The sequence below is a fragment of the Podarcis bocagei genome, assembly GCF_964188305.1.
Source record: "Podarcis bocagei genome assembly, chromosome: Z".
Taxonomy (NCBI): Eukaryota; Metazoa; Chordata; class Lepidosauria; order Squamata; family Lacertidae; genus Podarcis; species Podarcis bocagei.
In genome coordinates, this window is record NC_138140.1 from 16890253 (window position 1) to 16906835 (window position 16583).

General features: G+C 45.6%; 1 protein-coding gene across 1 annotated transcript in view; it reads right to left on the reverse strand.

Moving 5' to 3' along the window:
- Positions 1 to 16583, reverse strand: part of ASS1 (argininosuccinate synthase 1) — an 81617-nt gene that overhangs the window by 49568 nt on the left and 15466 nt on the right. The window contains exons 5-8 of the mRNA XM_081179510.1: positions 13627 to 13683; positions 11256 to 11330; positions 1048 to 1118; positions 807 to 837 (exon numbers count right to left, since the gene is read on the reverse strand). Coding sequence (XP_081035636.1) covers positions 807 to 837; positions 1048 to 1118; positions 11256 to 11330; positions 13627 to 13683 — 234 coding nt within the window. The remainder of the gene's footprint in view (positions 1 to 806; positions 838 to 1047; positions 1119 to 11255; positions 11331 to 13626; positions 13684 to 16583) is intronic.

Here is a 16583-nt window from a genome sequence, read left to right on the forward strand (position 1 = left end):
CCACCACCACCACCCATTTAATTCCCACAACAACCCTGTGGGAGCATCAGCAACTGGCCCAAGGTGACGCCCAGTGAGCTTCATGTTTGATTGGGGATTTGAGCCCTGGTGTCTCCCAGGTCCCAGTTCAGCTACTGCACCACATTATCTCAGACTGGTTTGGGACCACCATTCCTAACCACTGGGCATGGTGACTGATGGGAGATATAGTCCAAAACATCACATCAGCTATCCCTGCTTTAGGAAAACTGTTCATACGCATATAATATTGTATATATAATAATGTCTATAAATGAAAGAATTGTTCATATTTTTAGCAGAACTGGTAAAAAACAAAAATCATTTTGCTTCTTGTCAAGGCCAAGGAATGAAATGGGAATTAAGAGTAGTAGGAGGAGGAGTTTGGACTTGATATCCCGCTTTCACTCCCCTTAAGGAGTCTCAAAGTGGCTAACATTCTCCTTTCCCTTCCTCCCCCACAACAAACACTCTGTGAGGTGAGTGGGGCTGAGAGACTTCAGAGAAGTGTGACTAGCCCAAGGTCACCCAGCAGCTGCATGTGGAGGAGCAGGGAAGCGAACTCGGTTCACCAGATTACGAGACTACCGGTCTTAACCACTACACCACACTGGCTCCCTGACTGGCAGTAGCTCTCTGGGGTTTCATGCAGGGGTCTCTCCCATCCCTACATGGAGATGCCACAGGGGACTGGACCTGGGGCCTTTTGCAAGCAAAGGAGGTGCTGTTCCGCCGAGCTATGACCCTTTCCCATGTCCCCTCTGTTTTTCTTGGTAGGCACTGCTTACCTTAGGGTTCTCCAAGATCCCGGCCTCATAGCTTTTGAATACGGAGATCAAGAAAGGGAGAAAAGGAGAAAAGTTTAATTAGTAACTGGGTCTCTTGTCCTCCTGAGCCGCTTGTGGCATAGGGCTGACCTCTGTCAGAAACAGAACACTGGGCTAGGTGGCCATTTGCTCTCAAGCAGCAGCAGCAGCAACAACTTTATTATTTGTACCCCGCCCACCTCTGGGCAGCTTATTGTCTCACCTGATGTGCATAAGGTTTTCATCCATGCTCCATGGATTGGTGGGCGTCACTGGAATAGGGATGTCATGCTCCTACAGACAAGATAAAATGAAAAGGGGAGAAGGAATTAAATCTGGGAAACACAGCAGAGCAGCGTCAGGAGAAACAGTTTTTGCTATGGCAGACAGACAGCAGCGCAACCTGTTGCTTCTGCCTGCTTCTTGCTTTTCAGATCATCAGTTGTCACAGGATGTACACCCCTTTTGCAATATTCCTGGGGCCACGGAATATGAAATGTTTTGGGGAAAGTTACCTGGAGCAGAATCATAGAATTTTAGAGTTGGGAGCGACACCAAGGGTCTTCTTGTCCTATATCCTGCAATTTAGGAGGGAAGCTCTTGGATCATGTGAGGCTGAGTCCTGCCTATTATTTATTTATGTATTTCAACCATTTATATACTGCTCAATCACAGTTGACAGTTGTCCAAGGAAACACAATACACAATGCAAATTAAAATCAGTTAAAAATTACAAACTCAGAGTTCAGTTAAAAAGCCTCCTGGAATAATTTTTTAAGTATTCAGTAGGTGCCAGAAGGATACTTAACATCATGCACTTAAAGTACAACATTCGAACTTGCAGCACACTAGTGGCTTAAAAGTACGAGGTGTTGGTGTTTTAGCATATTCCTGTTTAAAATCATTTTCAGCTTTGCAATTCAGCAGGGAATCCCTATCCACACATGAACAGAGGATAATTTGATTGGGTCAGTTGATATCAAAATTTGCAAAGACCAAACCCCTCAAACATTCTTAACTGCAAGTGAAACATATTCATAATCACATCTATGAACCCAGGGAAGTCTGACCATCTGTCTAGCTCAGTACTGTCAACACTAACTGGCAGCAGCTCTGTCCAAGGTTTCAGGCAGGGAGTCTTTCCTACCCTTTCCTGGAGATGCCACTGGGGATTAAATCTGGGATTTTCTGCATGCAGTGCAGATGCTGTCACTGAATCATTGTCCTTCATCTAAAAATACTGTAAGGCTCTAGTCCTCATGAATAGAAGATGCTGGGGACTGCCCAAGGGATCTTCTGCATGTACAATAGATCCTTTAGCACTGAGCTGTGGTCCTTCCCACTGTCGGAGGTGTCTAGACAGGAGGTGTCTACAAGATTCTCTTGTATGCATTGGCAGAGGAAGAGGAGGGCGGAGGAAGAGGAGTGCGGGGGGAGCACACCGCCCCCGGCATCATGATCCCGGTGGGGTGTCATTGCGGCTGCCACCCCCTGCCCGCACTAGGCGCCACGCCCCTGTAGGTGGTGCACCACGCCCCTTGAAGTGCACCAGCTCTGCCCCCACCTGCTCTCCGCCCCTCAGTGCCGGAGCATGAAGCTCCGCCACTGCTTGTATGGATTTTATTCAATCCAATTTTTGGATTGAATAAAATCCATACAATCCTGATTATCACATGCTGGACCTAGTGAACAGATCACAGCACAGTTAATATCCTTTAGTTAATATCCTCTCCAGTTTTTTGCAGTCCAGTATTCATCTTTCAAAAAAAAAGTCCAAACAAAATATAGCTTTTATAGTAATGTTGTGTGCTTTTTATATATACTTTCTAAAGTACTCAGAAACCTATTTTGGCATTAAGCAATAGTTATACAAATAAATCACAGCAGTTTGCCAAATATTAATTTTATGCAGTTAAAAAAAAAGTTTAAAAGTGCGTAGATTTATGCAGAAACAGGATAGAAAGGTCATATGCATGAACACATGCCAGGCAAAGACCAGACCAGAAATGGAATCATCCATCCTTATCCTATAAAAAGTTTCACGCTGTCCCTACCTGCCTTTCACAAGGCCTCAAGACGTTTCCTCCTCTATTAATCTCCTTATCCTATCTCCCCCTTTCTCTCTCTCTCTCTCTCTCTCTCTCTCTCACACACACACACACACACACACACACACAGAGAGAGAGAGAGAGAGAGAGAGCGCGCGCGAGAGAGAGAGAGCGCATATAGATAGTCATAAACCTCAGCTCTGTTACGGGGTCACCCACTCAGTCAATTAGCCGGCGACATTTCTGTGGGTGAAATGGTCTGTGAAAACTGGGTGACTTACACGACGGGCATGGAATTAGCGGGAGATGTAGCAATGACATGGTTCTCAGCCTGACAAACGACACAGCAGCGGGGTGTTGATCGAGGGGGTGTTAGGCTCTGCCAGGGAAAGGCAAGACTCCACCAGCATTTTCTTAACTTGAAAGATTTGACAATTGGGACAATAATTTATTTTATTTGCCAGAAGAGATGTTTGCTGTTTGTTTGTTTTTTTGCAAAGTTGTAGAGAGGGGCATGCAATTCCTGGACAAATCCAGTCAGCGGATGCTGATGTGGTGCTTGTTCCTTCCTACATTACAAAGTCTTGAATCAGAGCCTGGGTGACCATCTGTTAGGGACAGCTTCCAAGTCTAGGTTCTTTGTGTGTGCGTGCCTGTTAATTTATTATTTAGTTATTAAGAGATTTAATACCCAACCCTTTGCTGCAAGGTCCCAGGGTGGGTGACAAGAACCATGTCACCATCAATATTGAAATCCAAGAAAACACTTTAAAGCAACAGCAATGGCCAAAGAATGTACCTCAGGCCATAGGCCATTCTACCTCAAAAAGGGGTATTGTAGGGTTCAAAAAGGTTCCGGAAAGGGCTACCAAAATGATCAAGTAGATAGAGTGACTGCTTGCACTAAGGAAAAAGGTGGCAGCACTGGGGGCTTTTTAGTTTAGAGAAAAGATAAGTAAGAGATGGTGTCACAGAGGTTTATCAAATGATGCATGGCTTGGAGAAAAAGAACACAGAAAAGTTTTTCTCCCTCTCTCATGACAATAGAACTAGTGGACATCCTATGAAGCTGAATGTTAGGAGACTCAGGACAGATAAAAGAAAGGACTCGTTTATATAGCAGAGTTGATGAGTGGAAGTGACTCCCTTAGTGGCCACCAACCTAGATGGCTTTGAAAGAGGATTGGGCAAATTAATGGCGGAGAGGGTTATTGATGGCTACTAGCCATGATGGCTTTGCTCTGCCTCCACAGCTAGACACAGAAATGCTTCTGAATACCAGTTGCTGGAAACCACAGGGGGGGGGAGAGGGCTCTTGTTCTCAGGTCCTGCTTGTGGGTTTCTCGGTTGGTAGAGCATGAGATTCTTAATCTCAGTGTTGTGGGTTCAAGCCCTACATGGGGCAAAAGATTCCTGCATTGCAGGGGATTGGACTAGACACAATTCAATGTAGTCCATAGCAGCCAGACTCTACTTATGTCCTACTGCCACTGTCAGAGGCAGTGACTCTGAATACCAATTGCTAGGAATCACAAGTGGGGAGAATGCAGTTGCGTTCATGTCTTGCTTGTGGGCTTCCCATCATGGGCATCTAGATGGCCACTGTGAGAAGAAGATGCTGGGCTGAATGGGCCACTGGCCTGATGCAGGAGGCTTTGCTTACGTTCTTATGACAGAGGCTATCTCACAAAATTTCCCGCGAATCTTCACTGTTGAAGACCAGTGCTTCCAAGTTTCGGCAGGGAGGGACATGCCTTCCTGTTGCTTCCATGAGTGTGGCAGAAAAATTAATTACCCAAATCATTTGCATTGGCATTTCTCTTGTTGGGGGCTGGAGCACCTCAGGCCCAGAGGCCAAATGTGGCCTTCTGAGCCTTTCCCCTCCTAGATACCTCACCCACCACCAGCCCTGCTTCCACACCCTCCTTGAGTGTTTTGGCCTGGCTGAAATGTGTCCTCGAAATCTGATCATGTCTCTTGCTTGCCTGGGTGGACGATAGAGAGGATACGTTTGTAGAAACTAACCAGCACCGAGGGCCTTCTGGCAGTGCCCTCACACTGCAAGAAGTGAAGTTACAGGGAACTAGGCACAGGGCCGTCTCTGTAGTGGCTCCCGCCTTGTGGAACGCCTTCTCCCATCAGATGTCAAGGAGATAAAGAATTACACAACTTTTAGAAGACATCTGAAGGCAGCCCTGAATAGGGATGCTTTTTAATGTTTAGTTTATGTTTTTATATATGTTGGAAGCCGCCCAGAGTGGCTGGGGTTACCTAGGCAGATGGGTGGGGACAAATAAATTATTATTATTATTAGGCAGATGTAACATTTATATTCTTTGCTCCACCCACTTTTCCCTTTGGCACCGCCCACTGGCATACTGTCCTCAAGTGGTCACCCAGAAGGGAATGTGGGCCCTCAGGGCTGAAAAAATGCTCCTTGCCCCACGTCTTTCAGCTCACAAGGCACTCTTCCTGGCCTGCTGTTCTTTTCTCACCCATCCATCGGGGTGAGGCCGACTGCGCGAGCGTATAGTTGTCCACGCTCCGAGTCCTGTGAAAGGGAGCAACCCCCCCACCCACCCACTTCACACTCCAGCGACCGCACTGGTCCATTAGCTTTGAAGAGCTCGTTAGTCAATTAAAGCTCCCCTTTGTTTATACTGAATGGGCTGTTATAAGAAGCGGAGGGCAGGCTGGGGAAGCTAATTCTCTTTTTATGACCACAAATCTCTCTCTCCCCCACCCCACCCGCCATTCCCCGTCCTGGAGCCCACCCCGGAGGCTACGCGAACACACACACCGAGGAGCCTGTGAAACATGGATTAGGTGTTTTATGCAACCATGGGTTTTAAAAGAGGCAGTGGTATAAAGGTTTCAAATAAATAAAGTGAAGCAAAACCCTGGTCATTTTCTTTTCTGTTAGTGGCACTCTGAAAATGCTCCAATTCCACCTGTGTTTTAAATGACATTAGACTAAATTTTATCTTTATTTTTCTCGAATCACAGGAATACCTGTTAGGGATTCAGGAGACTGGGCATTGGACTCCAGAAGCTAATAATAATTAGCACTCTTGAACCCAGCATTGCTTAGTAATTCTTAGGAACCCCCAAATCTGTGGAGTTTTGAAATCTGGCTAAAATCAATGCAGTTTTGAAAGATACAGTCTGCAATCTTGTTTCAAAACGGCATCCAATTTTATCCAAACCTGCTCCTAGGTCTTGGGAACCGCTGTGCAAAATTTGGTTATATCATCTCAAGAGGTATCTAACTGCAGAGTGAATAAGCAAATAAAATATACAGTGGTACCTCTGGTTGCGAACGGGATCCATTCTGGAGCCTCGTTCGCAACATGAGCAGAACACAACCCAAGTCTGCACGGGTCACAATTTGCCACTTCTGCGCATGCACGTGAAGTCGTTGTGTCCGTCTGCGCATGCACGAGTGGCGAAAGCCGGAAGTAACCCTTTCCAGTACTTCCGGGTCACCGCGGGACGCAACCTGAAAAGATGTAATCTGAACCGAACGTAACAAAAGGTATGACTGTACCATAGAGAAGGGGTAGAGAACCTTTGCCCCCACCCCAAGCCCTTGCTGGACTACAACTCCCATCAGCCCCAGCAAGCATGGTAGTTGCCCACAGCTGGTGTAGAAAATAATACTAGCCATAGGACAGTAATAGTACCAGTACAAGAATCTTTCCCAACCCTTCCCGGAGATGGTGGGGATTGACACCGTGAACTTTGGTAGTAGCAGATTCTGGGTACTATTTATAACACAGAATAATATTTACTGACTTTATAAGTTATTTGGTACACAAGCAAGGTCTCCAAGTGACTTGCGAGCATTTTCAAGAACTGTGCTCAGAGCCCTGACCACTGCCCAGCTACTCACAGGGACAGATGCGGCAGGCCTCTTAAGGGTGTTCCACATCAGTCCCTGTGATAGACTGGCCGTATGAAAGTTTTGTACAGCAGGGCTGCTTAGGTACTGGATCTGTGACTTTTAACATATAACCTGCAGGCTCCACCACTAAGTGATGGGTTTCTTTGTATCATCACTAAGAACATAAGAGGATAAGGACCTAAGAGCCTGCTGAATTAAGCCAATAGCCCATCTAGTCCAGCATCCTCTTCTTGCAGTGGCCCCTGCTGGGAAAACTGCAAGCAGGACCTGCGCACAAGAGCATTGTCCCTCCTGAAGTTTCCAGCAACTGGCATTCACAAGCACTGCACAGCCGGCATGGCTAGTAGCCATCGATAGCACTCTCCTTCATGAACTCACACTAATTCTTTCATACAGCCATCCAAGTTGGTAGCCATCTGTTGCTATTCAAATTGGTAGCCACTGCCTCCATGCAGGAGTGAGTTCCACAGTTTAGCTTTTACCGTGTGGATGAGTCCTTTATTCTTAATAATAATAATTTATTATTTATACCCTGCCCATCTGGCTGGGTTTCTCCAGCCACTCTGAGCGGCTTCCAACGGAATATTACAATACAAAAACCTATTAAACATTAAAAGCTTCCCTAAAGATGTCTTCTAAAGGTCTGGTAGTTGTTGTTCTCTTTGACATCTGCTGGAAGGGCGTTCCACAGGGCAGGCGCCACTACTGAGAAGGCCCTCTGCCTGGTTCCTTGTAACTTAGCTTCTCACAGTGAGGGAACTGCCAGAAGGCCCTCGACGCTGGACTTCAGTGTCCGGGTAAAATGATAGGGGTGGAGACGCTCCTTCAGGTATACTGGACCGAGGCCGTCAGTCCAGTATACCTGAAGGTATACTGAAGGCCGTCTTAAAGTTTCCAACATCCAGAAGGAAAAACTTTCCATTAGGGCATTTGGTTGGCCCCCCATGAGGACAACAGACGGTGCAGGGATAGATGGGCCAGTGGCCTAATCCAACAGGTTATTCTTATGCATGTGTTATTTTTCAACTGCCTTTTAGTCTGGCTCTCTAAGCATTACAAAACCCTGGCTGAATCCGCTGGACAGGAGATAAAGGAACAGTTTGCTTGTGGCACGACAGGCTCTCTAAAAGCTCTCCAATATCCTCATCCAGCACCTTAGATTCAAACAACAATACCCTGGTGGTGAATGAACACAAACAAACACAAAAAAACCCCAGGTTGTGCATCCATTAACCAATCATTTCCCCTTCCCCCCTGCCCTTTCCCTAACACACGGCCACGGTTTGAAAAGTCTGGAACGCAACTCTTTTCGTCCACATTAATTGCTTCAAGCGGGGGCCCTCTCCTCAGCTTATAGCTGTGGCCTTTTTTTTTCTTGGGAAGAGAAAAGGCGCACACTTCAGTTTCCCATACAATAACAATTAAAATACACACAGACATACATACACACAAGCAGAGAGAGGGCGAAGTTAATAATTTGACCGTTTGGCAACATATGGGAGTCTCTTCGAAATTGCCTACTTAGGAATAAATAACAGATGGTAAAAGACAAGTGTCGGGAAAAGCATGTGCCTCTTTATTTCCAAAATATAAAATTTAAAAGGGAGGCCGAGAGCGACAGCATCCGGTCTCAGAACCCTCTGCAGAATAATTCTTTCTGACTCAACACAGCTTTGGATCCGCTTTAGATGGACGTTGTTGTTAGGTGTTTTTTATTTTAAAAAAAGAACTAGGAAGGAGAGAGAGAGAGAGAGAGAGAGAGAGAGAGAGAGAGAGAGAGAACCTCAAGCAATTTTCTGGTTTATACACCGAACTGCTCTTTTCCTCTTGATTGATTGAGCCCAGTTGTCAACCATTTCCATAAAGTCGCAGGGAAAGAAAAGGTCCCCTGGTGGGCAGCCAAGGGGCTCTGATGCAAAACTTCTAATATGTTTTATTGAAACTTGTTCTTCCAAAAAAAAAAAAAAAAAAAAAGCGGGGAATAAAAGGCATTGGGGAGGGGAGGGCAAAAAAAGGCATTTACTTTGTCTTTCGAAGGAGCTATTGAAGTGAGGACAAGTTTTTGCCTTCAAAGTGGATGACAATTAACATCTAGGTAATTATGGGCCTTTTTTTTAAAAAAAAAAGGAGAAGGGGGGAAGTATCCTTACGCCCCCAAAACCGAGGATATGTGGAAGCCTCCTGCAGGGGGTGCCTGTAATTGCTGCGGTAACGAGCAGGCGAGATTGCGCTCAGCTAAAATCCAAAGTGGCCTTGAAGGTTTGAAAATTAAAGGTTCGTTGTGATGAAAGAAGGGGGAAAATGACACGTTGTGAATGGTGTAGAGAGAGAGAGGAGGCAGAATGGACGGCAGTTTTTTAAAGCACTCTGGAAGGTTTCAGCCCCCCCCCCCCCCGGGGACATGAGCAAAGCAGCCTCGATTTCACAGGAACGGGGTGCTCAGTGATGGAGTAACTGTGTTCCAAGTTTGAGAAGGTGAAATGAGAAGAAGAAGAAGAAGAAGAAGAGTTTGGATTTGATATCCCGCTTTATCATTACCCGAAGGAGTCTCAAAGCGGCCAACATTCTCCCTTCCCTTCCTCCCCCCCATAACAAACACTCTGTAAGGTGAGTGGGGCTGAGAGACTTCAGAGAAGTGTGACTGGCCCAAGGTCACCCAGCAGCTGCATGTGGAGGAGCGGAGACGCGAACCTGGTTCACCAGATTACGAGTCCACCACTCTTAACCACTACACCACACTGGCTCAAGTCAAGACATAGAATCATAGAATTATAGAGATGGAAGGGATCCCAGGGGTCATCCAGTCCAACCCGCTTAATGCAGGAATCTCAACTAGCATCCATGACAGGTGCTAATCTAAACTCTGTGTAAAAACCTCCAAGGAAGGAGAGCCCACAACTGCCTGAGAGAGTCCGTTCCACTGTCAAACAGCTCTTACTGTCAGAAAGTTCTTCCTGATGTTTAGTTAAGATCTCCTTTCTTGTAACTTGAAGCCACTGGTTTGAGTTTAACCCTCTGGAGCAAGTTTGCTCCATCTTCCATGTGACAGCCCTTTGGATATTTGAAGATGCCTGTCATATCTCCTCAGTTTCCTCTTTTCCAAGCTAAGCAGCCCAGCTCCTTCAACCATTCCTCATAAGGCTTGCTTTCCAGACCCTCGATCATCTTGGTCGCCCTCCTCTGCACACATTCCGGCTTGCCAATATCCTTCTTAAATTGTGGCACCCAGAACTGGACACTGTACTCCAGGTGTGGTCTGACCAAGGCAGGACAGAGTGGGACTATTACTTTCCCCTGACCAGGACACTATAGGTGTTGCTGCAGTGTAGAATAATATCACCTTTCTTTTACCTTTGCCTTCAGCCCCACAATAAAAAAATCTAAGGGGGCAGGCACCCCCCCAAAAAAAATTGATGGACGTTGCCATTCAAATGGTGTGCATGCATCAGATCACAATCAATTATGCAGCATAGGCTTACCCCCCTCCCCCCAATACTTTATTCAGGTTGGCACCCCTGGCCTTTGCTAACCCTGCTATGAGTTCAAGACAGACAAAGGAACAGTTTTCAAAACGTATACTCTGAGTAAAACTTATTTGAAGACCATTCTGAGGCTGCAGCAAATTTCCACATGGAAGCACCTGCTGAGAATCGAAAGTCGCAAAATTCTGTTCATGACCCTGGGCATAGAGTCAGAGGCTACAGAGGCATCAGCTATGAAACAAGGCCAGGTCTAGGACTTCCAGCCAGCTGCTGCAGAACAAGTGACCACAGCGCCTGAGGCCCTGGAAGAATGTCCTGCACTAGAAAGACCGAGAGCTGGGTTGCTCAGAGGCCCCTTCTTCCTGTGGGCCTGAGAAACCAAATGCCTCTCACATTGCACACCAGGAGGTGGGCTACAAAATGGGAAAGGGACATCTGCCTGGCCTGTTAAGAACCTGAGGTTCTTCTTCTGAGCCTAGAAGAAGCAGCCCAGGGGGCAGAGGCTTAAAATGCCTCAGGCTGCTCTCAATGGCAATGAGAGCAAGTGGCTCATTTATTACTAAATTTATTATTATTATTTATATACCACCTATCCCCCAGACCAGGGCTCAAGGCAGCTTACACAAACTGAAACAACACAGATAAAAAACAAAAAACTAAACTAAAGACATATAAAACACCATTATTTTAAAAAGTAATTAAACCTGAATAGGATAAAAACAATATTAAAAAAACCACCAAATGTATTAAAACACAGATGACAGAAACAGCACAGCACTATTTAAAGCCCCACCCTTAAGAAACAGTCAATTCTCAAAGAACAAAACAGTCTTCCCTTGCCTGTGGAAGGACAAGGAGGGAGCTAGACTGGCTTCTCCTGGAAGGGAGTTCCAAAACTCCAAAGAACCAGACCTTTAATTGCAGGAATTAACAGGGGTATGGCAGTTACAGGAACGAGGGGAAAGGACTAATGCAGGAGATGGGCAAATTCTCCTACCTTGGCATATTCCATGAGGTCGCTTCGGCCTCGAAAGCGGTTGTAGAATTCCGGCATTCTCCAAGGAGCAATGATCTGCAGAGAATGGTGGGAAAGAACTAGTTATTTGGGGGGCGCTGTCAGCAAATATGAGTTTGGTAGAATCAGGTTCCAACATAAAATCAAGGCCAGAGTAACCAATGGCTTCTAGCCGCAATGTGTTCCATCTCTGCTGTCAGAGGCACTATGCCCCTGAATACCAGTTGGTGGGAATCACATAGGGAGTCACGTAGGGAGAGTGCTGCTGCACTCAGGACCTGCTTGTGGGCTTCTCATCATGGGCATCTGGTTGGCCACTGTGAGAACTAAGATGCTGAACTAGATGGGTCACTGGCCTGACCCAGGAACCAGGCTCTTCTGATATTCTTCTGCCAGAAGCTGAAGAACAGGATCCACTATTAGTCCTCCTTAATCAGAGGACATGGCTAACTTAAGAACATTCATTCCAGTTAGTCTCCTCTGAGTAGAGCTTGGTAGGATATAACCCCAGCAACATTTGGAAGATAAATTATAGGCCGCTTTCACACCATACATTCAAAGCGCTATGATGCCACATTTAACAGCCACAATTTCCCAAAATAACTATTGGAGCTGTGCGAGCTATTTTCATGATTATATGCATTTTTATGCACACTTTACCCTAGTGTATGCATTTTTATTTATTTGGGGGGCACATTACTTGGCTGGAGAAGGGCAAATTTCAGAGTGCAATTTCCAAAACGTGCAAATTTGGGTTGGTTCACCTAGAAATGAGACCAGAGTTGGATTTCTCCCCCTTAGACCTGGTCCACAAGGCGAAGACCAACCCCTTGGGGGCAGTGGGATTACCTGCTAAGACACATGGGGATACTTTGAAAAGCTGGTATCACTGGATCAAGTTCATCAGTTTTGTTGAATCAAACTAAATAATTTTAACTGGATTTTCAATAAATGCTAATTCATTGTTACTGTTTTGAGTCTTATTGCATTATTATCTTCTTTAGCGAGTCATGCAAACTGCCATTCAGAATAATGAGTTTCTGGAACCAAGGTGATAGTGGCCTGGAAAAGTTTGGGGACCACAGCTCTGGAGACTTCCCCCAAAACCAGCTACTAGAATGAACCCTTGCCTGGAGTAGAGAGAGTTTCAAAGCTCTTTTGGATAGCCAGGAGCACTGGCCATTAAGCATCTCCTGCATTAATCTCACCAAACAAAGGTAATCCAAGATGCTCTCAAGCTGTTACTGTAACTTAATGACCTGCCCAAGGCAAGGTGCAATTCAGGTGTCCATTTCGCCTTCTCCAGTTTGGGTTAAAACAGGAGGCCGATTAAAAGATCAGAACAACCCATTCGAAAGCCAATAGATTTGACAACCAATTTTCTGGTTTTTTATGTAACTCAAAAGAACTGACTTTGAGTTTCAGTTGTTCGGCTGGGAAGGGATATCAGCTAAAATAGGATTGCCTTCAGATGGGCATCAGCAAAAAAAAGGGGGAGGGAATTGTGTGTAAGACAACAGAATGGAATTCTAGAGTACAGTATATTGAAGCTTCAGGGATCAGGCAATTAACAGGTTAGAACAATGGTTCCCAAACTTTTTCTGGCTACTGCCCTCTTGGTTCCATACACTCATCTCCAATGTTCCCTACCCTATAAAATAGCAATATTCAGAATAGCAGTTTGCAGGCCCCACTAAGGAAGATAGCAGCACAATAACATTCAAAATAGTAACAATTAATTGCACATTTATTCAAAATCCAGTTAAAATTATTTAATTCAGCAAAACTGCTAAATTTGATCCAGAAATGCTAACTTTTCAAATATGATGGTCATTTACATATCCACCAGCACCCTCTGCTGCCCACTTGTCTCTTAGCACCCCCACAAGTAATCCTACTGCCCCCCAGGGGGCGGTATCACTCAATTTGGGAACCACTGGGTTAGACAAACAGAGGCCACATTTGAATCATATATTTAAAGCACTATGATACCACTTTAAACAGTTATGTTTCTGCCCCTGCAAAGAATTCCAGGATCTGTAGTTCATTATTGGTGCTGAGAGTTGTTAGGAGGCCCTCTTCCCCTCCCAGGGCTACAGCTCCCAGAGTGGTTTAAACAACGAAGCTCTCGTCTTAGGGAAATTCTGGGAATTGTAGTTCTTGGGAGGGGAACAGGGGTCTTCTGCAATCACCAGGGAGAATAAACTCCCCCATCTCATGCTATGAATCAGCATCCCAAGTGAGGCCCAATTCAGTTTGATTTTCTATTCCCCCCTAAAACAAATGCCCCTTCCGATAATTTATCAACTTTGTTTTGATGGGAGATCATCAGTGCACTGGTACAGCTCCTTACCTTGATCTGAGGGCAGATGGCATAGTAGGTGAGCTCAAAGCGAATTTGGTCATTACCCTAAAAGGGATAGAAGAACACAGAGTACAATCAAACACTCCTGAATCGCAGGCAGGTTTCAAATCCTGCCATGCTGATCTAAGGCTAGCATTTTTTTCCCTATCCCACTGTGACTGACTGGCTGCAGACTGACTGAGGTTCACTAGGAAAGCTGAGAAAGGCCAGCTCTTCACGAGAGCCCCCAATTGCTTCCTTTTGCTGACTTTAAAGCTTCTAGTCTTCATTGCAACTCTTGAAAAAGAGCTTTATGGGGAGATACATCAATAACTCTTGATTTAATACCCGTACAGACCTTCTTTTCTCTAAATTAAAAAAAGATAAACTTAAGGTTTGGTTTACACTGGCATCCTATAAAAGGTTCTTTTAGCAATTAGGGATAGGCAATCAGTCAATTTGGGTCTCTTATTTATTGGATAGTCGACATTTCCATAGAAGCTGTCATTTTTTTAGTTTAAAAAAAATATCGCAAAGCCTGTATTTGTAGCAGTACCATGCCACTTTAAACAGTTATGGTTCCCCTCAAAGAATCCTGGGAACTGTAGTTTGTTAAGGGTGCTGAGAGTTGTTAGGTGATCCCTGTCATCCTACAGAGTTGCAGTTCCCAGTGTTCCTTGGGAAAGGGGATTGATTGTTAAACCACTCTGGGAAATGTAGTTCTGTGAAGGGAATAGGGGTCTCCTAACAATTCTCAGCACCCTTAACAAACTACAGCTCCCAGAATTCTTTAGGGGAAGTCATGACTGATTAAAGTGATATGATACTGTTTCAAACAAAGCATTAATCAGAAGAATGGAGGGAAGAGGATAATTAGCATCATGGAACATGAAGGGGGGGAAGGTTAACCTGTTCCACTATCTGCAGGAAAGTTTCAAGTGCATTCTGGATATTTAGGTTTATGCACGTAAAGCAGATTAAAGTGTTCTGTCACCCTGGCTTTAAAAGAGAGATACCTTTGCAGTTAGGAAAGTGAAGGGGAAATGCCTGAGAAGAGTGGGGTGAAGGAATGATTAATGGGAAGATGTGTAAAACCCTGCCAGCAAATCCAGAGATTAGCAGGATGAATACTCCTTTATAGTACACCCTCATTGCAAACAAACTCTCCTATATTGTATAACCTCCCTGGAAACAAATGAGAAAACATACTCATTAAGGTCTGGGCATAGCCTAACCTCTCCATTGGTTTTGTACAAGCAAATCAGGAGGATATTCAATAAACAGGTCATCTGGAGTAGTCCAGAGTTCCCACTTGCGACTCACAAGCTGTAGGAAGAGGTAATAAGTGTCAGGGAAAGCACCTATCTTTTAATGAGAACTGTAGCTAATGGCTTGATGGGCTCCCCCTGTACATCAATGGGCATGGTACACCCCCAGACAGTGTCTTTCTCTAATTAGCCTTCTCAGTGAGCGTGTAATCCCTCGCCCATCTGCTTACCATTATTGCAAAAGGCAAATACTGGCACAAAGCCATCCCAAAGATGGATCGTTCCACTCAGTTATCAACCAGCGGGGCTGGGGTCTGGTCTGTTTGATGTCACCAGGTGCACATACATCTCACAATTTTCAAAAGCAAGAAGTGTGTCAGATTCCAGTGGGGAGGGGGACCTCTGCTTTGATTTGTAGTCAAAGTTTCTAGTCCCTATGGGACACTTGAAAGAGCTTCTGGTCATCATGGTTCAGAATTAAGGGCTGATTTAAACAGGAACACGGGAAGCTGCCTTCTCCCGAGTCAAACCGTGGGGTCCCTCTAGCTCAGTGCTGCCTACCCTGTCTGGCAGCTGCTCTCCAGAGCTTTCAGGAAGAGGGTCTTTACCCAGCCCTGCCTGGAGATGCCCATGGGGATGGAACCTGCAACTTTCTGCCTACAAAGCAGGTAGCCTACAACTCAGCTAAGCCCCTTCCCCTAAAAGTTAAGATTCCATCCTCCTAGTTCTGAATAAAGGATGGGAATTATACAGAGACTCAGGAAGCTGTCAAACCATTGCACCACCAGTACTGTCTACACTGACCAGCAGCAGCTGCTCAGGGTTTCAGGGCAGGGTGCTGGGGATTGAACTTGGAGGTCTTCTGCATGCAAAAGCAGGTGACCTCCTAGCCTTCCTGTCAAGGAGAGCTAGTGTGGAAAAGAGGTTAGAGTGTTGGACTAGGACCTGAGAGACCAGGTTTCAAATTGCTGCCTGGCCGTGAAGCTTACTGGGTAACCTTGGGTTGCCACTCACTCTCAGCCTAACCTGCCTCACAGAGTTGTTGTGGGGATTAAATAACGAGTGTGAGGACCACGTATGCCACCTTGAGCAACTTGGAGGAAAAGGTGGGATTCCAAAAAACAGTCCCTTTACACGGTGAGGAGATAACTCAGAAGGTCCATATTCTGGAGCAGTGCTTCCCAAACTTAGCAACGACTGCACACCGCTTTTGAGAGTTTACAGTTTTACCACTGCACCCCTTCTTGTGTGGAGACAATTGGGGGGTTAGTTGGGGAGCATGACCTTTGACCTATCACTGTCTGAGAGCCTAGACTGCCTCACAGGGTTGTTGTGAGGTTGCAAGTGGGTAGCAGGACAACCATGTGCGCCGTCTTTGAAGAAAGGCAGGGTATAAATGTAATCACAGGTAATAAACAGTGCCCGTGGAAATTAGGTGGAGATGTTCTTGAGGAGAGGGCTGGAAAGAGAATACACATGGCTAAACTTGTTCCTGACTGCAGGAGCCTCCAGGGACTATTACAAAACACTCTGGAGGAAACATCTATTAGAACACTCATTTCCCTTGCAGGCCCCAAACAGCCCATCTGCTGCCCAGACGCAAGGTCCTGCAGATGGCGCGCGGTGCATTAAAGAAGTTGGCAATGCAACCAGAGGATGGACTGCTTTGGAGAGGGGGAATCAGGTTACTGGTTCTCC